The 25,997-nt window shown below is 49.1% G+C and overlaps 2 protein-coding genes across 9 annotated transcripts in view; one reads left to right on the forward strand and one right to left on the reverse strand.

Annotated features, from left to right (window-relative positions):
- Dysc (whirlin protein dyschronic) overlaps window positions 1–25,997 on the forward strand; it is a 76,222-nt gene extending 50,225 nt beyond the window's left edge. For 3 of the 7 annotated variants that reach the window (XM_076814233.1, XM_076814234.1, XM_076814236.1), the window contains 6 exons: window positions 2,530–2,611; window positions 2,762–2,872; window positions 19,326–19,556; window positions 23,359–23,664; window positions 23,823–23,901; window positions 24,229–25,997. In XM_076814233.1, the coding sequence (XP_076670348.1) occupies window positions 2,530–2,611; window positions 2,762–2,872; window positions 19,326–19,556; window positions 23,359–23,664; window positions 23,823–23,901; window positions 24,229–24,371 (952 nt within the window). In that variant the 3' untranslated portion in view covers window positions 24,372–25,997. The remainder of the gene's footprint in view (window positions 1–2,529; window positions 2,612–2,761; window positions 2,873–19,325; window positions 19,557–23,358; window positions 23,665–23,822; window positions 23,902–24,228) is intronic. The other 4 variants (XM_076814237.1, XM_076814238.1, XM_076814239.1 and 1 more) reach the window with 4 other exon arrangements.
- LOC143369852 (uncharacterized) lies at window positions 5,856–12,420 on the reverse strand. Of its 2 annotated transcripts, none has more exons than XM_076814262.1 (2): window positions 12,003–12,420; window positions 5,856–6,746 (listed from the first exon to the last, which is right to left on the reverse strand). In XM_076814262.1, the coding sequence occupies exon 2, from the start codon at window positions 6,721–6,723 to the stop codon at window positions 6,538–6,540; it is 186 nt and encodes a 61-aa protein (XP_076670377.1). In that variant the 5' UTR covers window positions 6,724–6,746; window positions 12,003–12,420; the 3' UTR covers window positions 5,856–6,537. The 2 variants fall into 2 exon arrangements, with proteins under 2 accessions (XP_076670377.1, XP_076670376.1); XM_076814261.1 differs by lacking the exon at window positions 12,003–12,420 and adding an exon at window positions 11,069–11,860.

Below are 25,997 nucleotides of genomic sequence, written 5' to 3' on the forward strand. Positions count from 1 at the left end.
GTAGGTGTGACAACCGAGGGTTAAGGACGATGCACAAAAAAACTACACAGTTTTCACCGATGAGCATTATCCACACGTATTTACTAACATTTCACTTAGTTGTAAAAAAAATAAAAATTCACAAAATGACGGGACTTTGAATTTAAAACTCATATTTTCCGTGTTTTCTTTTCGTCTTTAAACGGCCTTAAACTTGTAAAAAAAAGACTATTTCGCCTTGATTGTGCCACCGACTAGAATTATATGTTTTCTGAAGGTGTACGAAAACGATGTACCAGATTGGCCCACTAGAAGTTGAGATATCGTGCGTGCCGTCATGAAAAACACCGTTTTGAGAAAAACTCATATCTCCATTAATTATTACTATACATGACTGATTTTTTTAAAACTTACTGAAATGTTAGTAAATACGTGTGGATAATGCTTATCGCTAAAAATTGCGTAGTTTTTTGTGGGTCGTCCCTAAAGAGTATAAAGAATCTCGTCCCCCTAGACGAGAATACCCCCTTAAACTCTAACACATCCTCCCTTTAAAATATCTGAAGATTTAGGAACATTGACGTCAATTCTCCACATCGTTCCCAATTTTATCCACTTGAATCGCCACGAGCTTCGAGCACCTTCGTCACAACAGAAGCTACGCCTCCAATAGCACCGAGGATATTGTATCTGCGAAACGGCTCGTCGTCGGAAAAAAAAGCGCTAAACTTCTATTGACCCCGATTGCCGGTGCGGGGACGTGAAAACTCGTCATGCCTCCTGTCGATTCGTCGCACAGACATCTTGCTCAGACATCGGCGGAAGGGTGACGGACAGACCCGTGGCTCTATCTGTGTGTGTGCACGTGTCGCTCCATGGAATTGGCTGTAAGTAAATTCCGTCGAATCGATATCTTCTGATGGAACGGGAACATAGAGCGGCCGACGTGCCGCCTACGCGGATCGAAAACACCGGGAAAATGGAATTTGCATATTTCGACGGGCGATATTGGTTTTTCGACGGTATCCGATTATCGGGCGTTGGGATTAGGCCGAAGATGAATGGTGTCGTTTCTATGGAACGCTTGACAGGATTCGGACTTAGATATCTGATCGTTTACATTGTTCCACTCCTCCTTCGTTATGGTTCAGCTCGTGTCGCGTCGTAAATCCCACTGGTCCAGTAATTGATCATCCTTCGAAACGGAAAGCAGGGCGGTAGGTGTTGGAGAGCGAAACGAGCGAGTTAAAGTGCCAAAGGCCTGCAACTGTGGGGTATGCTATCGAGGGTGGCTCTGAAAATCTTCCTACCGCAGACTGCGCTGAGTTTATGCGGCAAAACGTGCACGTATAGGGAGCACGAATGGCCCTTGAAAATTTAGTCGACCCAGGCTCTAACACTAGGTCGTATCCCGGGTAACGGAATGAAACAAATGGGCCTACGGGAGAGTTAGTGCCGCGATCGTTCCGCGAAGGAAACGTTCGTCGAAAAATGCTGCTGTGCGCGTTGATGGCCGCTCCAGGTCTCGATTTAGATAGAGGAACGAGTCAGTGTCGTTATAATTGAAGGGAGACCTTCTACGATTCAGAGAATCGAAGCGTTTCGATCGAACATCACCGCCCGACAGGTGAACGCTGAGGACATTTCGATTGGAGCGGACGTTGTGGGCGATATCAGCGATTGCTTTCGCCAAGTTTCGCTGTGGCCTGGAGAATCGACCAGCAATTTCGAAAAGTCAGAGTGCAGAATGCAGGCTTGCTGGGCACCGATGAGTCGCGAATTGTGTTCTACTGACTCCTGACCGTGTGCTGGCGCGATATCGACCGATCGATGGGCACCTGTGACTCTTAAACTTCGACGAAGGACGAACCAGCGAACGGAAATAGATTTGGCTTGCACGACTTATGAGCATCTGCAACGGTGCCCGCTTATTGATGGCTGACGTATGCGGTGCTCATTAAATAATCGATAGCAAACATATGCAGGAATAACTGCAACAGTCTCCGTTCCCTGTGCCTCGTGCCTCGTATGTGTTCGACACTCCTTTCGAACTTCACTGGGTAAGATAGGATTCCCTTCGTCGACTCGATCCTCGCAGCATCCAGAAAACGAAGGAGTTTCATCTGTTTCATTCGCACCAACCGACTTCCACTTCCATCTACCATCCTCAATTCGTCGACCTTCGAGCTTCCCCGCTCCCTAAGCAGGATTAAATTGACAGGATCCCCCGGTTCATTAACCAGCAACTCTCTTTGTTCCCCTGGAAATCTACTCGAAGCTCCAGACCAGGCACAATTCCGCCCGCGACGTGCTCAAGTCCGAGAAATCAGTCTGTTTCCATTAAATAGTAATCGATAGGCAGTCCAGAGCGTTCTCCCAACGAACCACTCTCGTGGCGAAGCAAATCGACGAAGAGCCACGCTCGAGACGGGACTTCGCTCGGGAAAGAATGGCGAGGAGATCTTGCACGTGGTTAGATCTAGAGGAAAGGGTTAATCTGGGCGAGGCTCAGGGGTGGGTGGTCTCAAATCGCAATTTTGGCAATTCCAGAGCGGGCTGCAGGAGGGCACAACAGCATCAAGTGACGACCTCCGACCTCGCCCTCTCCAACGACGACGAGTGTGACAACCAGGTACAGAAAGTCGTTCGGGGAAAACCTTTCCGACCTCGGTGCCCTCCAAGACGGTTCTTAGGCGAAGCGTTCGTTGACCCTTCCCCACGAAACATCCTACTCGGCCGGCGAACGCGATAAAAGTGTGTTTTTTATCGGTTTCTTTTGCAGGACTACGAGGACGACCTGGAGAACGGCCGTGGACGTAGGCACAGCTCCCCAGGCGGTTCTCGTGGCAACCCCAGAGACTACGGCCACCACCATCTTCATCCGGATAATTTGGTGAGTGGAGATAGTTGACGTTCTTGCCTCTTGGGACTCTGTATGACGATACCTCCTTGTCTCTTTGAGAACCTCTCGTTTCGATCGGGATTAATCGACCTGTTACACCAACGGGTGCTTTTCTCTGGGGTACATCATGCTGGATCAACCAATGAACAAAATAAACAACTTGCGCAGGGCATCGGGAGAAAGGGGGGTACGATAGAAATTTTCTGAATTTTAAAATGTAGCTTTTATTAGAAACACATTTTAGTCAAATTATAGGAAATGCCTGAGAAATCGTGCATTCCGTTGAAGTGATCACCCTGTATAAGGGGGCCTCAAAATCTTTTGAGTGTTCAGGGCCTCTAAAGGTCTTAATTCGGCCCTGGGTATATTTTGCATTGATCACTGGGGGGAAAAATCGAGTGCAAGGATTTTCGTCGAGACTTACGTTTCGAGCTTTCGGTGAGGAAAAGAACACGATGGATAGGTTTCTTTATCGATATCCCGGAACAGAATTAAGTTACGTGCCTATGTCGGATCGATGGAACAAATGGTTTTCCGTGTAGATCGCGAATGTGAGATTGAAAATGTTCAGCAATTGGTAGAATATTCAGGAGTCTCATTTAAATTGTAGTAGCATCTGCCGAGTAGCACGGCGAACGAGGCATGAGTAACGCGGAACGACTTCCGGAAAGCTGTTTAATTACGTAACTGGAAACTTAAAGCGCTAATTAATTAGTTTCAATAGCGTAACGGCGCAACAGAGGCAGCGGGGTGAAATAAAAGTTGAACGATTGCACAATTTATCGTGCTGAAGCGTCCGCGGGCATTTCGCGATATCCCAACAATGTCTATAATTAAACAAGCAGGTATTCCTCTGGCCACAATTCGTATGAAACGGCAACCCACCCTTATTGCTCTCCCCTTTCTCCGATATGACAATGCCCCGCGTTGCTGCGAGATCCACGGAACTGAAGTTGCAAATAATATCGCGCCGTTTTAATCGGATTCGTTAATGAAGCACTTAGTCGTCGCGCGCATTTGATTGAAAGACACGCACAGGTAGTAAAACTCAATTTGCGGCTGATGTATGCGGGCACTGTCGTAGTAGCTAACGGTTAGCGGCAGTTAACGACGCGGAGAGGCGATGTTTAATATAGGCATCAGATATATGACAAAAGTTATCACCGGTTACGGAGGAATAGCGCGGGTCCGCGCAGGTATCTGCGAAATAACAAAGGTTAACTCAGACAAATGGGGAATAACGTTGGTTAACGCTGACAAGTGAGACTGAACGCAGGCAAACGCAAGTAAAGGCAGGTTACTAAATTGTACCTCGATTAAACACGGATTTTAATCAGATGCATTCTTGTTCTTCTTTCATTTCGAACCAAAGATTCGCTCGATTCATCTTAACCCGCAACCGAATGATATCTCCCCGACTACTTGAGACGATCTGCTTTTGAAAAGAAAGGAAATAACTGATCGCTTGTTTTGTAACAAAAGGAAAGAAAGAGTAAAGGGTGCGCGTGCGGTGCGCGCGAGAGCAGAACAAATAGATAACTGAGGCTGCAGAGAAATCTCTCTAGCAACATGCTTCTCCGTCTGAATTGCTAAATCAATTCCACGCCCCCTCGCCTCTTTATCAATTAGTTTCGTGTTTCGTCGGTTTACGGGGCTCCCAGTGCCTCTGCTTCGCGTCATCGGTTTCCTTCGTCGCGATAGATCTCCGCGCTGATCGAGGTAATAGGATTGATCGGAGGCAATGAACCGCGGCATTTAAATGAACAAGATATACCGTTAACTCGATCGTTGTCCCGCAAGAATCGACCAATTAAGGAACTGTTGTCTGTAACGAGCCACCCTAATTAGTCAGCAGGTCGCGGCTCAGTTCTTGGTACAAGGCGTGCACATCGATTAGAAGCTTTTAGTTCGACAGTTTGCTTTGTAACGCCTCGGAAGTAGTCGCAGAAGGAAACGGTCGTTTCTCGTCTGAAACTGCTGAAATTACCGCCTGACAGAACAATGGGGAGCTCCATTAAACCAATTAGATTCGCCGATCGGTTCTTCGATCCCTTCCACATTTATTCATAAACTAATTTCCTCCGTCCTCTTCGCAACTCCCTCTTGTAACTCGGCAACTCTATCAGTTACTGCGTTTACGCATTCTCTCGAGGAACGACAGGAACTTAAAGTGACGATCAATAAGCAGAAATCTTTCAGACAGGGCCACTTACCTCGAACAAATTCTCGTCGTTTGATTCTTTCCACTCGATGTGACTTCTAAAACGTGGTCTACTTAAGACCAATTCGGAGAACACGACTTCCAATGGCTCCATTCCTCGAGACCAGCATTTTGTGCTCGTCGCGCTAATTTCCCTCGTATTTATCTCGATGGCTGGCGATCGAACCGGTCACGAGATCACGTTCCCGTACGGACGATGATCCAGACCGATCGACTGGATCTTCTCACGGGTCCATCTCGAAGCAGCTGGATTTATGGACGTTGATCACGCCAGGTCGATCCGTGTTTCCCTCCCCGTGCCGCGTATATCACTTGGCGTACACGCGCGCCTATCTCCGCCGCGAGATCCTGGAACCAGCCGACGAAGGTGTTCCAGGTCGGAATTAATTATCGAGGCGCGATCGATCACGGTGTACAGATAGCGGCCGCGAAATGTCTCTATTTCTCGGTGGTTGGCGTCGATGGACCATTCGCGGCCTTGAGGAAGGATCGTCGACCGAGCAAGAGTTCTTGATATCCTTGAAGAAGAACCTGAGATTGAGGGAAGACCTCCCTCGATTCTCCTTTTTCATCGCGCGAAAGATGGAGGAGAGGCTCGACTCCGGTGGATTCCCGCGACGATCAGCGCGCGAACGCGCTTTCGAATAGAGAAGCCTGGCTCAAGGGTGTCTATCCGATCCGCCGCAATTGCAAAGGTTCTCTGTGATAGGCGAAGGGTGGAAGCGAGATAGGAACGATCAAGAAAGGCGGATGTTTGGCTTTGAAAGCTGTTTCATTTGCGACACTGTTACAAGAGTTACAAACGTGTAATAATAGCTCGTCAGTTTAAGATAAAGTTAATAGTATAGCGAGGGTGATATCAGTAGACTGTATGAATGATAGACTCGACGATGACTCTTAAATGTAGATTGGCTACAGTGGCTTTTGGGTACAGTAGAACTCTGGTTGTTCGAGTAAAGTGGGGATCTGCTTCAAGAATTTCTCATCAGCTGCCTAATGCACGCTTCGACCTGCGATTCTTCCACGAATGTTCTACGCTTCCAATCGGTAACTTGGATCCCGCATGACCACTGCCATCACCGTGCTCCAGAATATCCATCGGTCTACTGTACCTAGCAGGATCACTGAACAGCCCCCCCGCGCGTCACGGGGGTACCAAATCGCTGCGTTTCTCCTCCACTCTGGAGCAGCACAGTTCAACCGATTCATTGAACCCGCCAAAGCAAACTCCATTGTCCGTTTCTCACTAGAGTAGCAACTCTGTCGCGGGCATTAGTAAAGAAAGCAGAGAAACGACTCGTCCTCGAACCACCGGATGAGAGGCACCCGACGACGAGGCGACGACGTGGCCGTGTACCCCGGCACGATGATCCACGAAGGGTGGTGATTCGCTCGGTTCGATAAGTTACGGTGCCCCCCAGGAACGTATCGCCGATCAGAGCTTGTCCTGGAGCGCCTGTCGGAGCTCCTCCGTGGCTTTCGCCACGTCCTGGTTCAGCCTCATGTGCACCTCCGGCCGGGCGTGCTGGACAGACGAGTTGGACCGCCTGACCGAGTTGCCGCTGCCGAATTTCGGCCGTGGGATTCTCACGCGCTGCACCTCGCTCAGCCACGATTCCATGGTTCGTCTCCTTCTTCGGCAGGCTGCAACAAAACCGATAAAGTGGTTCCTCTTAATCAAGGCTCCTCCACCTTAACCACGTGACCGCGAATCAAGCAAGGAGGGAGGCAGGGGCCTGGGAACTCTCGGATCTCGGTGCAGGAGGACATTTTCTGGAGGAACTCGTTTGCTCTCGGGACGGATGGTGCGAAAGGAGCACTTGTTTTTAACGGGAACAGATTCATCTCGATATAAATAAGTACAGGTGACTGTCTGATAAGTGACATTGTGCTCGGTGGAGACTTTAATGCTAGCCTTAGAACTTATTCTACGTATTTTACGCCGATGTTCGTGTCTAGGGGATTGCGAACCTTTGCCTTTCAGACTTCTGTCTTGACGTTATCTTTACGGCACTATCGGGGCGACTTTCTACGTCACCTCACTAAGAGCATACCTTCTGTTATCATTCAGCGTTTTAAGCGTTCCCGCAGAACTTTAACGATGCGATTTCGCACATGGAAAGCGAGATATCGTCCGATTCTAAATCGCCACTTTACCCAATTTCGTTCCCCTTTCTAAACAGTGCACTCTAATTTCCGCCGAGTCGCATAATCGTGAATCACGACGCTCTTATCCAGCGGTCTTCTGTAACGCAACTAAACGGGCAAATGGGAGCATCGTGGCCATTGCCAGTCGAGGGCAACGGGTCAGCCGAGATACGTGACGAAAAAAGGGAAGAATGTCACTGGGCCAGCTGGACATTCTGCCGTGCCTGATCTGAATCTTAATCAGCCTCGGAAAAAAATCGGGCGACGTGCGTTACCCTTCAACGTTACTGGGTCACCTTCGTTAGCTCCTTAATGAGTAAAGGAATCCTTCCAAGCCTTCCGATCACACCGAGCTCGGCTAAACGTAATCCGAAGGTGATTATGAAAGACCAGCTGGTCGCCGTTAGAAAGTTGCGACTGTGTAATTCAATTTGCAACGCCATTGGTTCCTTATTCGCCGCCTTGTAGTCGACTTTCCAACCTTTGAGGTTCAGCGACAGCTTCGATGGAATCTAATTCTCCCGGCTCTATTTTCTTTCCACCCAGATGTCTGCGGGAACACCAGCGTCCCGCTTGTAAAACATACGGAGATAGTGTTTTACGCCCCTTTTTCGTTTCTCTTTAATCAAATACACTCTCGGGTATCCCTCTGCCGCGGAGTTAAATCAAAACTTTTACCGACGCAAGAAATTCGAAGCTCTTTTATCCCCTATCTATTCCCTTCTGTCCACCCTGCGGTCCCGCGAGACGTAACTTAATTTGCTGAAACAGCGGACTGCAGAAGGAAGCCCGACGCAATTAACTGGTCGGAAAGATTGAAGCGTGGAGGCGCAGTCAAGTCGCTTTCGACTCGGAGGGAATGCCTCGATCCACCGGGGTGGTTTTACGATCTTGTTTACGTCCGGCCTTTCCGGAGTAAGGAACGCGTATAATATGTCGATGGTGTCGCAAAGCTGAGGGCGCAGAAAAGCTCTGGATTTCTGGATCTCTCTCCGCGGATATGACGCTATTCTGCTCCGACGTCGTAATATTCCCGGGGAATCGTGTTTCGCCGGGAAAACTGGAAAACCGAGGGGAAATGGATGGCGTAGCGTGCGGATGATGATATTCAAACAGAGAATACTATTTGCACAGTACGCCAATTTTAAGTATACCTTGCGGCGAACATACTTAACGTTGTAATTCTATAGAACGTTGGACAATCCTCTGTGCTCCTTTTATTCAGAAGAATTCAAGTACAGTATCGTGTTTCTTCTTACAAATTAAGGGGGAAGCCCTGTTTAGGACGCTAGGAATAAGGTGATTCTTGGGAATTTTTTTCTAAGAAACTGTTGAACGGATCTTTCCCAAACATTCAGGGTATTTTAGTTCACATTCAAACAATAAAAATTAATTTTTTCGTTACAAAGTGTTCGGTAGAAATGGAGATATACGAACACGTTCGTTAGGACTCGCGCGCCGGAGTTGCAGATTTGCGATTGTAATGGTGGCCCAAATTCTTCCCTGAAATAAGAAAACCGAGGTTTTTCTTGTTTCTAGTATAATTACATTGTCGATGGACCTATAACTTTGATAAATAAATTCAATTGAACAAGTCTTTTTTCATAAATAGTACGAAATATCTTGGAGCAGAATCGTAACTTTTTCTTTCAAGTCCCACCAATTTGCCAACTTTTAACTTTTTTCCCGTTTGTTAGGTTCATCGACAATGTAATTGTACTAGAAATAAGAAAATCCTTGGCTTTTTCATTTCACGGAAGAATTGGGGCCACCATTACAATCGCAAATTTGCAACTCCGGCGCGCGAGTCCTAACGAACGTGTGTGTATATCTCCATTTCTACCGAACACTTTGTAACGAAAAAATTAATTTTTATTGTTGGAATGTGAACTAAAACACCCTGAAAGTTTGGAAAAGATCCGCTTAACAGTTTCTTAGAAAAAAAAATCCCAAGAATCACCTTATTCCTAGCGTCCTAAATAGGGCTCTCCCCTTAAGCAATCACAGCGCAAAGAGTTGTTCTAAAGCTTCGGTAGCATGGAATACTCCAACGCTACCGAGTGTATTCAAGTTGGACACGTTATATGCACATGGAAGCGTAGTTCATGCCCAATCAATATCCGTAAATCGCTGCGAATGACTCGCGATACTCGAGGAACTTTCCACAGCCGCTCTGTCCTCGTTAAAGTTTTCCAAGCTGCTTGGGCAACACCGAATTTCGTTTGCCAACCGAGGCAAGACCGAGCGGAATTCACGTGGCGAGCGAATTCGACGGCCGCGATCGATGCTTTCGCGTCGAATTTCACGGTGGCCGTTTCGCTGAACGGTGAAAGGAGCGTTTCGAGGGGCGATAAGAAGAAACGATGGAACCGGTTAAAAAATTACGGATTCCCACAGTCGGTGCTCGGATACCGTATAGAAGAAACAGTTAGACGTAGTCGGGAGGGCAGCCACGTTCAGCCGACCAGAAGCTCCGCGAAGGTGCACGCGAGTTTTCGTTAATGGGATCGTTAGTCCCGTCGCTGACGCGGATCATTATCTCGCGGATCCATTTTTTCTTCCGCGGCTACATTCAACGCGGGACTGGCCCAAGGTAACGTGAGCGCGAAAAACGCGAGGGAAACGGGAGACTAGATGGAAAAACCGCTTGAAACTTGGTCGGTGCATAGGTCGTTGCGAAATGCGCGAGGTCGTTATTGCAGCCGCTAAAACAATAACGAAACGCGCAGAAACCGCGACCAAGCCCGCGATAACGTCGACTATCTACGCGTTTGTCTGCGACTGAACGCGTCTCGGATGCTCCGCGACTTCCGTTTCGTTCCTCCTAGGAAGCTAAAATTATTGACAATTTTGGCAGATGGTCTGGCACGAAGGTGTTCTTCTTGATAGAAAAACTATGTACATCTGGCAAAAGTAGGATGACTACGAGCGCCAGTCTTTGTGCTACACTCGAAGGCCAAGCACTGTGCTAATGAACAAAGAACATTTTCAGTCGATTTAATCACTCTTCCAACAAAGTATCGCTGGATTATCCTATCAGCAGGCCAAGAAGATAAGGAGGAACAGAAGCATCAACTTCCTTTCGTTATCTCTGCAGTACTCTACCGAATTCTATCGACCGGTGATCCCGAAAGCGATACTTGCAATTAGTCCCTCGTTTGGAAAAGCTGAGCCTGGCGATTCTTTGCGCTCAGAGGCACAGAGCCGAATTACACTCGTCTGGAAACGTACAGCATTGCGGGGCCCGTTAAAAGCAACCACGTGAGACTTGCGATTTTCTAAGCCCCATTGCGAAATTCTGCGCTCCTCGTCTTCACTGGCGCCAATTAGATGCTTGCGTCACTGGCAAGGCGACAGGCAGACCAATCGAATCCGGCGAAAACAGGACAAGAAACAAGCGCACTTGGCGCACGTGCATCTCATAATGCACGCACCTGGAACGAGCCGCGAGCGGATTAATGATTTCTCCGCGGCTTGAGATTTCATCAGGCGCGCACTGATTTCCTAATCGAAGCGCCGCTGCACAGAGCCGCATCTCTTTTTTTTCGCAGCGAAAGTCGCTCGCGAGAAATGAAAATTCGCGAGGTCTCTCGCGTTGCGCCGGCGATGATTCCATGAAATACACCTTTGGGACCGGACGTTCCGAGCGAGCTGCCGGAAAATGCACAAATACGCGCCGCGGATTGTTATTCATTCTGATAGTGGGAAGCTGTTACGTTGCACGCGTTTGGCGAGCTGGGGATTTTCAGAAGTTGTTATGGAGATCAAGGCGATACGAAGAATGTTTCTAACTCTGCTGGTCTGCGATCGATACTCACGGCACAGGAGAAAATGCATGGAGACGGTCGTACGGTTTTCGCTGCGCAAAATTAGTCAGGCGCAACGTCAGGTGAAAGAGCGACTCGGTTTTGTTACGGCATTCGTAAAAAATACCTGGGCACAGACTGAGCGCCGATCGAGTATCGGTGGAAATTCCATTTCTTGATAATCATCGAGGTGCGCGCGTTATGAAATCGAGCGCCAATCCAGGCGCGGGAACAGGAAGATCAGCGGAACGTTGGATCACGCGTTATCTTTGCTGATTAGCAAAGGCGCGTGTAAACAAGGAGGCTCGCGATTTCGATTCATGATACGTGACAGTTCACTTTGCCATTGAAAAATTCGATAGCAGCAATTGATCGAGTCTTACATTCACTTCTGAGTCATTTGATGTCCATAACTGTGTTGAAAGTGTGTCATTCTGGATGGAGCGAAGGATTAGAGGTTTTCAAGGATTATCGATTTGAAAGCTTCGAGACGATCCAAGAGATTTTTAATTCAGAGATACTGAATGCCCACGAAGCCATCGCACCTCTTTGAGAAACCACGCGACTTCTCTGATTCCCCAATAAATATTCGCTGGATCTCTGCTAAAGATCTTCGAATGCTGTCTCCGGATCAACAACGCCCCCCGAGTCCTCCAATTTCGCCCGCAATAATTCGATCCCCGCGAAACTTTTCGAATTACAAGTTCCCCAAGAGTTCCACCAGCTCCCAAATGAAAGTCCTCGGCACAGAGGACATTCAACAGTTCTCAAGATTCACCTACTTCAACTTGATCTACTCCAAACGATCCTCGCGCGAGATCCCCCAATTCCCTCGAAGCCCCACAGTTTCATCGAAAACAATTCGACGTCAACGAGCACCTTTGAATGAAAAGTCAGCCGAACGAAGTTTCGCGCGGCCCCCTGATTAAAAGCCCCTGAAACTCACCTCAGAAGCTTTCAGTGACAAAGGTGACTCGGCCAAGTAGTCGTGTCCTGGCGCGGCCCAAGATCCTCAGCGAACAATTCCAAGTCGTCGACGTCCCGGGACTAAATGATCCTCGATGATCCCGATCTGGGGAAGGAGGAAGGTAGACGCGCAGACGGCTCGACGTCGTCGCCACGACTGATTCAAGAATCGAGCGTGAAGTGACGGTGCGGCAGGGCTGAGGTTTACGTTTACCTGATCGTCGGAGTGCAGCAGCGGACAGGGACAGGCCGATCCTCTGGTTGGCGGAAGAGAGAGAGAGACGGGAGCCCAGGTGGAGAACGGTGGGGACGGTGGACAGGTAACAGGTGAGAGGGGCAGAAGGTGGAAGAATGGGCTCTACAACGTTGCCAGGTTGTCTGGCTATCCTCGAATGCGGGTTACGTGTACGACGATGAGTGGAAGCGTCGATCCCGTCGGTGGAAGCCCGAGGAGGATGATAACAGCCGCGGCGACGGACAAAGGGGATGATGAGGCGGCTGGCTGCCACCCGGGACGTTCCGCGTGCAATGTACACATTACGAGACGATGCGCCGATACCGTCGCCAGTAGGACCGGACACTCGAGCTTCTTCTATCTGTCAGGAAACGCTCCGCTAGCGAGAGATACTGAATTTTCCTGGCGGCTCTGGTCCAAGCATAGGTGTGCCTCGTGGGTGGACTTGGACCGGTGGAGGGACCGTCGACGAACACAGAAGGAGAAAGTCCCGTCTGTAATTAGGCAGAGTAGTTGATCGAGTATAAAGTAGGCTGAACGCTGGGGCCATATTTTGGGACACTGTAGATAGGCACGTAGCTCAGGGTAGTCGACGAAAAGCTGCGGAGCAGGAGAAGTTTCGATTCGAAGCTGAGATGCTTGTTTGAAGGAAAAATATTGAACCGGCGTAATAATCATAAGATAACATCTCGAGAAGGATTGCTTAGTGCTCGCTATCCTCTGACTCGAGCAAACAAGTGGAGGACCTTCGTTAATTTATTTCCGCAAAATCTTTCAGCGTTTGCAACCCAAACCAATCAACCGAAGAACACTCCGTGCAGCATGGTCTTAAATAACTTCCTTCCTCAAGTAGAATCACCACGATTATCTTTAATGATTTACCCTAGGCGAGACAGTGAACAGTTCGACGTAATTCGAATGGACGGTAAACAGTGATTTCAATTAACCTTGGTGACTCGTCCCTACAGAGAGCTCTCCAAAGAAGCCAGGCGTTGGATCATCGATAAGCGAGCAAGATTAACGACGCCATCGATCATGCACGTAACAGTCGCGAAAATTGGCATTCGCGTGCTTTCCGCGAACAGATTGATTTATCCCCCGGTTCGAAGCGGACACTCGCGAGCGTCCGGGGATAATTCAGTTACGCTGCTTCGCGCGGCTCGGCCGGTCCTGCGAAATCTTCATTTCCATGGAAGCGCGGAACCGTCGCGAATTTTAATGAGCAAAACGTCGGTGTCTAACAGTTCTCACCGAGAGAAACTACGATTCGTTTTTGCTTCTTGGTCGAGGGGCCAACCAGTCCAGCCGACGAAGTGGCTCTCCTCGATGGGAGCCGTGACGATGAGTCAGTTCGTCGATCAGGGCTTACCTGGAATCGACGGATCAGGCGAACGGTACTTCTTCTCCTCGCTTCCTTGGGAAAACTTTTCGACTCTCCCCTGGCCGGACTATTCCTCGTTAATTGGTCTTGCCGATGTTTTCTCGTTCGGAACGTTTTAATTCCCATCGAGGGTCAATTGGAATGGAAATTATATCCCGGCGATTTAAATGGGGAGGGAAAATCCACCGGAAGGGAGAAGGATTAACGAGACACTCGACTTCATTTTACGCTTTCCTCGGGGCTCGGTCTCACTTAGGAACGAGTGGCAAAGGAGCTTTGGTAACTCGAGCATTCCTGTACATGGGAGCTAAGGAGGCATTGCACGTTCCTATTGGAAGTCCAAGAAGAATTTCTTTCCGACGAAGGCAGCATTTGTCGCTCTCTTGCGTAGATTCGCAACCCTTCTTTGGATCATCTCAAGAGCCACTAGCTTTCAGACACTAAATTTCTAAGTATCGCGAGACACGAGCCGGAGAAAACAATAATGTACCGAAAACTTCTCAGCGCACGGTATCTCCGCGAGCCGAAAAGAGAATCGAATTCACAGGCAACAACGAACGAACAATCACAGCTGGTGTTATCACGATCTCCGTTCACACGGCCAATTAAACTCCCCAGGCCGAATAAAGTTCGCCAGGGCTCGAAGCGAGGCGCATTGAAACGCAGCGACATCGAGCCACGATCACCGCACAAAGGGGGCTGATTCTGCAATTAAATCGATTCATCGCGAGCTTTTGGTCGATGAGAGATTACCTCGAAGCGATCCCCCTCTGCCAGGCTGCGGCTCCCTTTTTCCTTTTTGCGGCCGTAAACGTGGACGCTGACCCTCGAGTGGCTCGTTATTAATTGCAGCTATGCATACACAGTGAGTCATCGCGGAGGCAGGGTATAAAGGGTAGCCGCGAGATAGAAGGATGATCCGCGGATCGAACCGGTTCGTAGATAAGAGATAAACCGTCGAAGGGGGCCGCTCGGTCGGCAGATCGATCGAGAAACCGAACTCGTTCCAATTTTCTTGCCGGGCTGAAAGCCGACAAGCGCCTCGGAGCGTAGCTTAGGCTCCGGTTTTTCTTTCCCCGTCGCCGTCCTCGCGAGGGATCCTTAAACAGTCGCCGGCCGGCGTAATAAATTCGCTGCCACTTAAGTCATAAACGCGAACCGAAGATCTCCTTCCGAAGGCGTTCGAGTCGCTGCTAGTTTATCCTCGGTCCTCCTTTTTCCCGTCGCTGGGTGCTTTCGTTTCGAGGCTGGGTAATTAGGCATCGGCGCGGTGGTTGCTTTTCGGTGTAAAATATGCAGGGCTGTCTAGAGAGCCGGGACGAGGGCGACGACGGCGGACGGCGCTCCGCAACTGAACGACGCGTTGCGAATCTGTGAGATGCGCGGGATAATAGTTGAAATGTGGCTTGCGTTTTCAGGGCTCGTATTCGGGGAGTGGGGTGCTGGGTGATCGGGTGTCTGATAGATTTTAGGGTAGGGGAGACCGAGGCTAAAAGTTCCGATTTCGATAAAACATAAAAAATGACTGGAAAATAATGCAATTATTCTCTTCACTATTGACTAATTTCTTGTTAAGGTTATTATATTTTCTGATTTTAAGCTTGTATTTAATATATTGTAATAGGTTTTCCGTAGAGAGTAATTTATTTGTGGCTAATCGAAGCGGAACTTCTTACCCCTGTATGGGGCAAGTTGTTATCGCATTCGAGTAAGTTGTTACTAAGATATAAGAGTTGCCTTTTAATGAAATATTTCATTTTCTAATGAAATAAAACAGAATTTTATTAGTAATGTTTATTTATGAAGCTTCGGAGCAACAAAAATGTACTATCATTAAGAGAAAACCAAAACGATATAATAGCCATAAACATTATCTTTAGTATAAATCTATAATCTACTAATCAGTCTTACATCCAACTGTACGTAGGTACCTAATAATTGAGATTTGTACTTGTAGCCTACTGTGGCCTCTTGTCCACGTTGTAGTATTTTAATTTCTTTTTATAATATAATTATCTATAATATCGACTTTAAATAATTGAATTAGACCAAAAAATAATGATAGAAATTTTTTACTAATCTGGTACGCGACTAATAGTCCTTGCTTACAACCACACAGTTCGCTGTCGCGGACGCTATTAAACTGGGCGACAGAGTGGCGTGATCAACTCACGCGGAAAAAATAATTTAAAGTACAAAGCTCTTTTTATTTTGAAGATAGAGCCGTCGGAACAACTTACCCCCGGAACTTTTAGCCCCGGTCTCCCCTACTCGATTATCTCGAGTATCGATGGCCCTTGCGCGGACCAGGTTCTGTAGGTGGGTAATGAAGCCTCTATTTTAATTCTCCGATCCCTGATCGTGAAGGGTATTAATTATTATTCGCGGAAAGCGCGACGATCGGGGTGCATCGGTGCATTCAATTGCCCCTTTCTTCTGACACGGAGCAGCTGCGCTTAAATTATCATCTCATCGCGGTCCATTGAACCAAAGTGTTGCATAAGAATTGGAAAGCAGTCTACGAGTGACACCTACGTGCAAAATCTATCGTAATCCGCGAATCGACTCGCATTCGTGGAATTGATATCCCGTTCTAGGCGAGGTCGATATCAATTCCTTGTTATCGCTGTTTCAACACTCCCGCCGTGCACTTGCTCGAACGTAAGAATTCTTGGGAAGGTAAAGCTACACGATTGAATTTGCTAAAAATCGATCGCCTCGTCGCTGGAAGAAGCGACTATCGACAAGGAAGATAAAGGGACTAGGTGACCCCTTTCTAACCAGCCGCACCTCTGTTTCGCGGCCTTTTTAAAAACTCTACCGCTGGATAGTCCGCTTCGACTATCGCCGGCAAGTTTGCGCCTGGTAATGCCGCCTGGTGCACGGTGAATTTCTATCGCGGTTGCTCCAGCTCGGAGCGTCGTTCCACTCTGAAAAACGTCAACCTCGTTCGAGCGACACTCGGCTCGTAATTCAGCAGCCGCGGTTACCCACTAACCTTAACCGACTCCGCGAAACAGCGATGATAATGGCGAGAGTCGATAATAGGTCAGCGTCGGAGAAAGTTTTCGGCGCGTCGCGTCGTTCCGTTATATACCAGGAAGGCGAAGCAGGCCAAAAAGCGGCGAGCGTCTGGTGTCTCGGGCGACGCCCATCGTCTCACGATTTCGCGATCTGGGTCGCTCGTCGCCACGATCTATCCAACATCCTTCGTCGGGTCCATCGAAAATTCGAACAGAATCGAAACCGAACAGTTCACCCTCGGAACAAATTTCTCACTCCCCAACGAATATCTGAATTCGGAGAAACACCTCACCTAGCCATCGGTGGCTTCGGCTACTATCAATCACAAATTCCGCCCGATTTATCGGACGAAACGCGGAAGAGGTAGCTAATACAGGAACCTCAGATATTCCTCTTTATTCCACGCCGATGTCACTTATTTTTATTTACTACCCGCGTTAATTAAAGCCATTCCGGCGAGCAAAATGTCAGACGGCGGAGCACGAATTACGCCCGGCGCGATTACGGTACGACGAATTACGCTTCGCGCGTCCCGTTAGCCCAGCGATCGGTCGAACGGTCCCGACGTTCCGCGTAACGATCCAGGGAACGGTTACCGATCTCCGTCCCTTCTTAATTGCGATTAATCGTCGGCAGCTAATTGCACGGTCCGAGGCGCAACAGCCCCAGCTGGGTGAAGACGATTTTCCGCGAAACGCGTCGCCGATTTCGCGGCCCTTTGCGCTCCGACCGCTTCTCAACATCGTTAATTGCGAACACCTGCTCTAATTGCACGGTGCAATCAGGCATTCGTGCTTGAAAACAATTGGAATCCTAGGATCGCGTAACACGGCGCTCCTTTCATTGTGGGCTCTGGGTAACCCAAAGGAGCAACGACGATGGCAAATATTTGAGTACGTACTGGTCTGGCTATCAGTGGTTCCAAAGATGCATGGACGTAAGTAAAGAGTACAGTTTTCGGTACAACTTTTATCGCTTCGTATTTAGCTTGGGATCCTGGTGAACACGCGATTTTTATTTCACTTCGGACTAGCTCCGCGTCGAGATGCTTTCAACTGTTCGAGGACACCTCGCCACGTTTTTTTAATGTAATTTATACACGCGTCGGGGAGTTTTGAATACCCGCTTGAAATTTCTTTTTTGACTGGAGCCATTGGTTTTTCCCCCGTAGGAACAGGTTCGCCGAAGCGACCCTTTTCAGAATCACCTTGACTCGCTTCCAGCGTAGCGTCGCTTCTTTCAAAGACCGTATATTTTCGCGATATCGACGGTTCTAGCGCCGGAGCAGGGGATGAAAGCTCCGCTGAATATTTCAATCACGGGCCGAGCTTAAAGTGGATCTTCGAAATTCTTTTTCTACCGTCGGAAAACAAGATTGTTCCCGCGTCGATGCTGTGTTCGCAGCGTTTCAATGCAACCCCGCTGGATGCTGTTAATTACGAGCACGTGCTCCAATTACTTAAGACAATTGTGAATCACTGAATCTCATCCCCGTTAGGTGTTCGCGGACCGCGGATTCAAAGTTCGCTGTGCATCAACGCGATGTGCGTCGGTGAACCGATGATTAGGGAAGGCTGAAACCAAAACGAACTCGATCTCGCAATGTGGTGCGAGGAGAGCTCGCGTTCTTGCACAATAGACATAGAAATTTGAGATCATGGATGGTAGCCATAACTTTCCTCGGGGACTGCAATCATCTTTCACCTTCAACTACGAGCAGAACGTTTCAAGCACGCCTTCGGGCCACTGCACAGCCCTGAAGACTCGACCGTTCATTAAACGAGCTTCGACTTTCATTCACCTGCGGACACAACGATCTGTTCGGAATCGAAGGAAGGAAAGAAGTAACACGACGCAACCGTCTGCGAGCCTGTCTACTGCGTTCGCCTGCGTTTGTCTGAGAAACCACGAAGTCGCGAAATCACTTATGGCTATGATCGCACTGGTTTCCCTATAATCTCGGATTCTCGCGAGCTGCTCGGTGAAGCGGCCTTTTTCTTCCGCTGTTGCGTGCCGCGGCGCTTCGCCAGGGGTATCTGATGGGAACGGCTCGTTCGAATTACGCGATGTTGGACGCGATAATGATGATTACCGCGTCATGGTCGTCCAGGGAACCGCGGACATTTTCCTCGATCGCGATATAAATCAATCGCTTCCACGCCAGGGAATTAACAGCGTTAGGTGGATAACGGAATCGTGGGATGGCTCGCGAGCGTTTCCAGCGAGCCGCGTTTTCCGCGAATCATTTTCAACGCCGGGATTGCTCGTCAACCTTCCGGGAAACGATCGATCGTTATTCCAGCTGTATATAAAAAAAAAATCCCTCACACTTTTACCAATTCGTATCTACGTATTACACAGCTGGAAAGAAGCTGCCCCCGTTATCGTCACTTCGGGAATTAATCAATTGCAAATAGGATTCAAACCTGATCCACAGTCTTCTTATCCCGCAACGAAATATTGAAGTCGCAAGGAACATCCCTAGCCCCTCGAAACACTCTGCAAACAATGACGTAGAAAGAAAGGGGGGTGAGAGTTCGGGGTTGAAAGATGCTCCCCCGGAACGATGTAACCCAATTACGTAACGATGTGCCTATGTATCGGCTGACGGGGCTAACACGACGCTTTCGATGTTTTTCTCCCGACGGGGCGTCGCGACGCAGGAGAGCGACGGTGGTTGCGATGGTAGCGACGCCGAGATGATCGGTAACGCGAGACGCGGAGGCGGAGGCGGAACGGAAAGGGAGCGCGATATGGAGGAGGATGAGGACGAAGGAAGGGAGGAAAGGAGCTCGGAGGGTGGAGGTGGTGGAGGTTTCGGTGGTTGGAGGTCCCACTTGCTCGGTGGGCTGACGCAACGTGTGAAATCCTGGTACTGGGGCGCCAGGCCCCTCGTAAGTTTTCTAATCAAACGAACCACAACACACAGATCTACCACGCACAGATATACTTCTACTTTTCGTTCTTTCCGTCATCAATTTCTTTTTCAATCTTTCGATCCCTTTGCGTGAGTCGCGCGTGCTCGATCCTCTCTCGCGACCTCCGGGTAAACTTCCAGCCGCTTCGAGCGCGATCTTGGCTGAGTATCTTAAACGACGCGCGAGGCTCGAAGGTCTACAGATGTTTCGATCCGAAGCGCTTCGACACTTGTGCGTTTCCTTTCGCTTCGAAGCTCTGAGATCGTTCTGTATTTGTTAAGATCGCCGAGGTCCTCGGGAGCTTACCAAGATCTCGGGGCACTTATTGCTCGTGGCGGTTCGAAGTTCACTGGCCAGAGAAACGGCAAGAGAGACAGTCGACTTGCCCATCGCTGTTTGTGGCTTGCAAAACGGCGGGAAGAGGGGGAGACACAGCGGGGGTAGTTTTCGATAGGGACCTGACGCGAGGGAAAGTTTCTTCCGTTTACTTTGCCAATGCCTTTCACCCTTTCGCTCTCGCTCGATAACTAGAATTCCGAAATCCTTTCTGTTTTGTTTCTCTTGAAATTCTAACGTACCTATCGGGCGGAGCCGAGTTCCCGATTCTCTCGACGGGACTTGGGATCGGGAGCGTTCCGAAAATGAAAACTGGCAGAACAGTGAAGCGAAATGAAAACGCCTTTATCCATCGCTAGCCTCGTCCTTTAGATGCAACGATAGATTTAACGGTAGTTGAGAAGTTACGTAGCGAGCCTAGATAGAGAGTAACGCGTGATTGTAAAAAGATTCGCTAACGAATCTCGCCAGAAGTATTACTAATAGAGAGTAGTGTGCGATAGTTAGCCGAGCCTCGAGGTAGATGATAAATGTCTCTAATGAACGAAATTTAGTTCCCGACAGATAGGAGGGAAAAGTTCCAGCAGAGTTGCGCGAGTTCGACCCGGCGCGGCGGAACGTAACTTTTCCCGCGTCGAATGTCGCTCCCACGAAGAATGCATTTAAACGCGAGGAAGACTTTGGCATCTCAAAAGAAAAGTTTGCTTCGACGTTCGGATCGATCGCGGCGCCAATTAATCCTGATTACTAAAATAGGCAACTCTACTCCCTAACACTCCAATTGGCAGTCGGCATTTGTTCAGTCACCTTTACGGCGCGGTTTCTTTCAGAATTTTTTAATAAAACTTTCCCCGCCAGAGTACGCGATGGGTAAAAAAAAAAGGAAAAGAAAGTAACGTCATTTGCGTTTTGAAATTTTCAAGAACGGAGCATCATACTTACTCCGACAATAGAAAAGTTCGAGCCATCGGAAACGATCATCCCCTTTGGCATGAAGTTCTTCCACTTAGATCTCTATCTTTCTTTTACTCTATCTCTCTTTCTCTCTTTCACATTATCTCTCTCTCTCTCTCTGTCTCTCCCTCTCTCTCTCTCGCTCTCTCTCTCTCTCTCTCTGTCTCTCTTTTTCTCTTTTCTCACCAAGATCAACTTCCTTTATGCTCTTAGAGCTAGCGAACTTAGTCGAAATTAGCGATAGGTGTGTACGTGTTTTTTCTTAGATGTCTTGCACATGCTACTTTCGATTTGTCCTTACTATATTCAAGCACGACTACCGTATATCGCGTGTATATAGAATTACACGGCCGCTGGCAGATAATTCTATATATACGCGTAGATCAAAGTATATTTACATAGATGTCTTGGCATGCACGATCACTTTACTCACATCGTAAAGAAATGGATAAAAGATAGAGACGAAGAAGCGGTGATAGTAGCTGTATTCGACCCCCTCCCCTCGTTGATCACGTAGAGCCGATCGACCGAAGGAACGTCGCGTCGCCTCATCCGATTATAACGTTACAGTAGAGACGTACGATCGTAGATTCCCGATAGAGTGTCACTGCGGGTAGTTTTCGCAAAAGAAGAACCTTAGCAGGAAGAAAGTTTCGATCGGTAATGGAACGCTATCGATGACGGTAAATCAGTGGAGAAAGTCCGGACAGTTTTCATCGAGCATGGAAACTCGAGGCATCGCCGGGAAATGGTGGAGAAAGAAACGATTTCTCGATCGAGCTCCCTTAATCGATATATTAATTCATTTCTCACCACGATTATGTCGTTCGATTCTGCGTTCTCCCGCGATCGTTGAATTTCGGTTCCAACGAATGCTTCGCAGCACCCTTTCTTTTATTGATTTCGATCGCTGTTTACACGCATGGTCGACGGGGCGGAATTCGTTTCGATTTCGGTGAATTTCATGGGAAGAGAAATTGCGATGCTCGCGCGTCCGCGCGTCTCGCACGCCCGCGTCCGCGAAACACTTTCACCATTCGCGATGCACGTTTCTCCGCGGAGCGAGCCGCGAAACTTGGACCGCGATTAACTCGATTTCCATGCCTGTCGACCGTGACCTACGGTTCCTGGCTACCGAAACATTCGTGTCGATGGAGACATCGACGAGGGGAAATCCGATTGATAACGAGACACCTCGAAGCGGCGGCGTATCCGATCCAGAGATTTCGACGAGCAGCAAGCTTGCGCTGGGAGTTTAACGAATTTCGCCGGCCAGTTTAACGAGAGCTTTAAAATTCAAATAAGCAATTCGCAACTTAAGTAGGAAGCTTCAGTCGTGCCCGACGGGAAAGAAATAAAATTGGAGAACTTCGCTCTAAGCGTTTAGCAGTTCGATGAAGAAGTTTCGGAATTTCAGATACGAATCCCCTTGGTACGAGAATTTAGCGAGTCGATCGACGAGTTTCAAGGAAACCTCGAGACTTAACGGGAGGCAAATTCCTCGGCGAGGTGTCGCGAGCATTTAGAGTTTAGAAGCGTGCAGGTTCAGCTGCGATCATCTCATGATCCTTCTATTTCACGCGTGACAATCGATACTCGAGTCGTTGTTATTGTTGTTTGACGGCAAGAATCACGATACTTGAATGCAATGATTGCGCAACAACACCACCACTACCACAAACCACCACCACCACCACCACCACTCTGTCCGAGCACCACCAACACCCAACTGCTACCAGCCTATCAGCAAGCATGACTTAATTTTTTAATATTACTCTTGTGACCTATATCGATATGTATTGTCTCATACTTACGTTTCGTCTACACGGTATGTTATGTACGATTGCATATAGGCTGCACCGGATGGAATTATGTGCACCGTTGTGGAGAAGGTGAACCCCGGTAGGCGAAAGCAAGTTGGCCGTCTGGCAGCGTCGAAATTCGGTGTCGAACGCCCCCCCGATTAACTGTAACCCTCGTTCTCTCTTGATGTAAAACACTTCATTAATAACGAGCCTCGCTCAACTCGCAACCTCGACTCGTGTCCAACTTCACAGACTACCAGGACTCCCTTCGACTGCAGGGTGCACACGAAACTCGTCAGCATCAGCCTCCTTAGCTCTTATGTGCTGTCATCGTGCGCGTGCCTGACGTGACTTTGACGGGCTGCGTGACGGTAACCATCTTCCAAAACAACACCTCGAAATTCTCCTCGTCGCTCCTTCCATCTCTGATTGCTCTAAACGCGTCCGGGCCCTTGGCTATTACTCTGACGCGCGAAGAATGTTCGCTATCCCCTGGGAACGAGCTATCGCAAAGCGCGAGCAATCTTCCGATAGACCAGATAGCAATTTGCCAAAAGAGGAGTAGCATTCCTGCATAAGGAGGTGGAGGATCGTGGGTGGCCGTCACGTTGCTGCAAAGTCGAGCGGAAGCAGGACGGAGTGCTCAGCTGTTTTGCGGTGAAACGTAGCTTTGCCCGTTCCAGGAACTCGCGCACAAGCTATCGCGGAGCTTCGACATGCAGGAGGCTCAGCTGCTCGAGGAGGGTGGCTCCGGTGGCGGGCCCGCCGGAGCTGGGGGCGCGGGCGGGCCTCCTCGACGGCACCACAGCGCTCAGAGGCTGGCCAGAAGCGAGTTGTCCGAGAGAAGGGAGGAAGACGGCGCCCTGGTGGTGCCGGATCACCAGGGGAACCTGAGGATCACCGTGAAGAAGACCAAGTCGATTCTGGGCATCGCCATCGAGGGCGGCGCCAACACCAAGCATCCGCTGCCCAGGATCATCAATATACACGTAAGCTGGTCGATGTCCCTCTTGCAATCCACTGTTCCAACTTTCGTCAGGTTTCATTGCTGATTGAAGAGGGGGATAGAGATTTCTTTCTCAGCTAGCAGTACGTGACTCGCGAAGGGGGATCTAGTTGAGACGTTGACGAGGTGTTCTGTTCACAGGATAACGGGGCAGCTTTCGAGGCTGGCGGTCTCGAAGTCGGTCAGTTGATTCTGGAAGTTGACGGCCACAAAGTGGAAGGTAAATTATAGTTATTGTGCTGGATGGGGCGTAAGTCGATTCTTTGTGCTAAGGTAAATAGAAGAAGTGGGATAACATTCTTGTTTACGAGGCCTCGTTAACGAGAAAGTGGACGTTAGAGATGGGTGGGGTACGCGTACGACTTGGCTGACGTATGTCTGTCTGTCACTCGCCGTTTCTACTTGAACTCCTACTACGCTGCGAGTTACGAGCTACGCCCTGTCTAAATCACCGCGAACGGTTCGGACGAAACGGGAGATTGACGATGATACCGTCGCGGAGGCAGACAGGGGAACAGAAAGGCCGCATAATCCGCTTGTTTCGCAGGTCTCCATCATCAGGAGGTGGCAAGACTGATCGCGGAGTCGTTCGCCAGGCGCGACCGCAGCGAGATCGAGTTCCTGGTGGTCGAGGCGAAGAAGAGCAACCTGGAGCCGAAGCCTACGGCTCTGATATTCCTGGAGGCGTAGCAGGAATCTCCCACCTCCGAGCCGGAACCACCGTAGCGCAACGTGGCCAGAGCTCGACCATTGACGCGTCTGCACCGTCGAAGAAGCTGAGGAGATCGAGGGACAAGCAGGAGGTCCGCCAAGCTCGTCGAGGAGAAACGAGCACGCAAAGGGAATCCTGCAAAACTAACGGGGGACGAGCTTGCTCTTCATCTTCGCCGAACGCTGTCGATCAGACGGTCGAGCTCTTGGTCAGGTGCTAATCGAGCCTGGCCCTGGTGGTGGGAACACCCAAAAAAGTAACAGGAAAGAGGAGAAAGACAAGAAGCCTCGTAGAAAGCAGAGGGAGGAGGTTAGCGGCGAGGGAAGCTCGATTAGCGAGTCAATGGGATGATAATTGCGCGATCGTCGACGCCGTTGTTGCTGTCCTCGTTGACGACGAGCCTTCGGGCTAACGGAACCGGTACAGGCGCCTCTGGGCTTGACCTTTCTAGCTCGAGCAATTCGAGGAGAGGTCTGATAAGAGGAGGATCGCTGGGACGCGACGAGGAAGCAAGGAAGACGATCCGTGAACGAAGAGTGCGAAGGGATTGGTCCATCGCGGACGCTGTTGACGAGAAAGACACTTCAAGTGAGACGCAGTAGGACGTAACGAGGGGAGGAGGTGGTTGACTGTGCCAAACTATTAGGGATTGTTTCGTGTATAGTAATTATGATACTATTAATCCTAAGACATCCAACGAGGACGCTGTTCGGAGTACAGAGGCTGCGGGCCTATCTGTTCAGGTATCACTCTGGGATATCCTAAGTGACAAAAGAAACTCGAAGCTAATGGTCCCACGAGGTTAGTGTCACGTTCACGTAGGTGAACGTTCATCCCACCGGCGCTCGTAGCTCCGAGCAAACACGAGCGCAATCACGAGAGCAGAGTTTCCACGCGCATGGGACTCGAGCGTGCTTAAACACCGAGCACGTAGCGACTACGTGATACACGGAGATTCACCGTTGACTAATCCGTGATCGGAGATCCCGGCCGCTGTCGTCGATCAGGACTTTTCTCGACCGAGCTCCCTGGTAGATTTAACGAAGTCACGACGACGCTGGTCACTGACGTTAATCGTTTCAGCGAGATGATAATTTAGAAATATCTCCTGGAAGCTTGCTGAATCATGCGAATTAAGTTTACGTGTGACTGCTTCCCTTTGTCCAAAGCTATTGCTTTTGATTCTCTTTAAAACATCCGCAAATATATTAGAATCTATTCCACCTGGAAACCTCGATCCTACGTTTACAAGGCGCGTGGCAGAAGTTTCTTTAAATCTTCCTCCGAAACATTAGCATAGCAGCGGGAAGAAGGGGAAACGAGGCCGACGAAAGTCCTGACCGACACGGGCCCGCGAATAAACACAGACTTATTATGGGAATTGTTGAGGTTTAACAAAGTATGTTATATATACATATATATTATATGATAATATTATTGACTATCGTAGTGGAATTGCAACTTGTACCTACCGATCGGCTCCGAGCGCGCACGAACGTCCGCGCCGTCGCGTTTGTACGCGCGCGGGCCGCGTGAGAAGATGTAAGAAAGAATTCTATATGCGATATTTTCAACCAAAATAAAAGAAAAAAAAACGAAAAAAA

This window comes from Andrena cerasifolii, chromosome 6 (genome assembly GCF_050908995.1).
Source record: "Andrena cerasifolii isolate SP2316 chromosome 6, iyAndCera1_principal, whole genome shotgun sequence".
Classification (NCBI taxonomy): domain Eukaryota; kingdom Metazoa; phylum Arthropoda; class Insecta; order Hymenoptera; family Andrenidae; genus Andrena; species Andrena cerasifolii.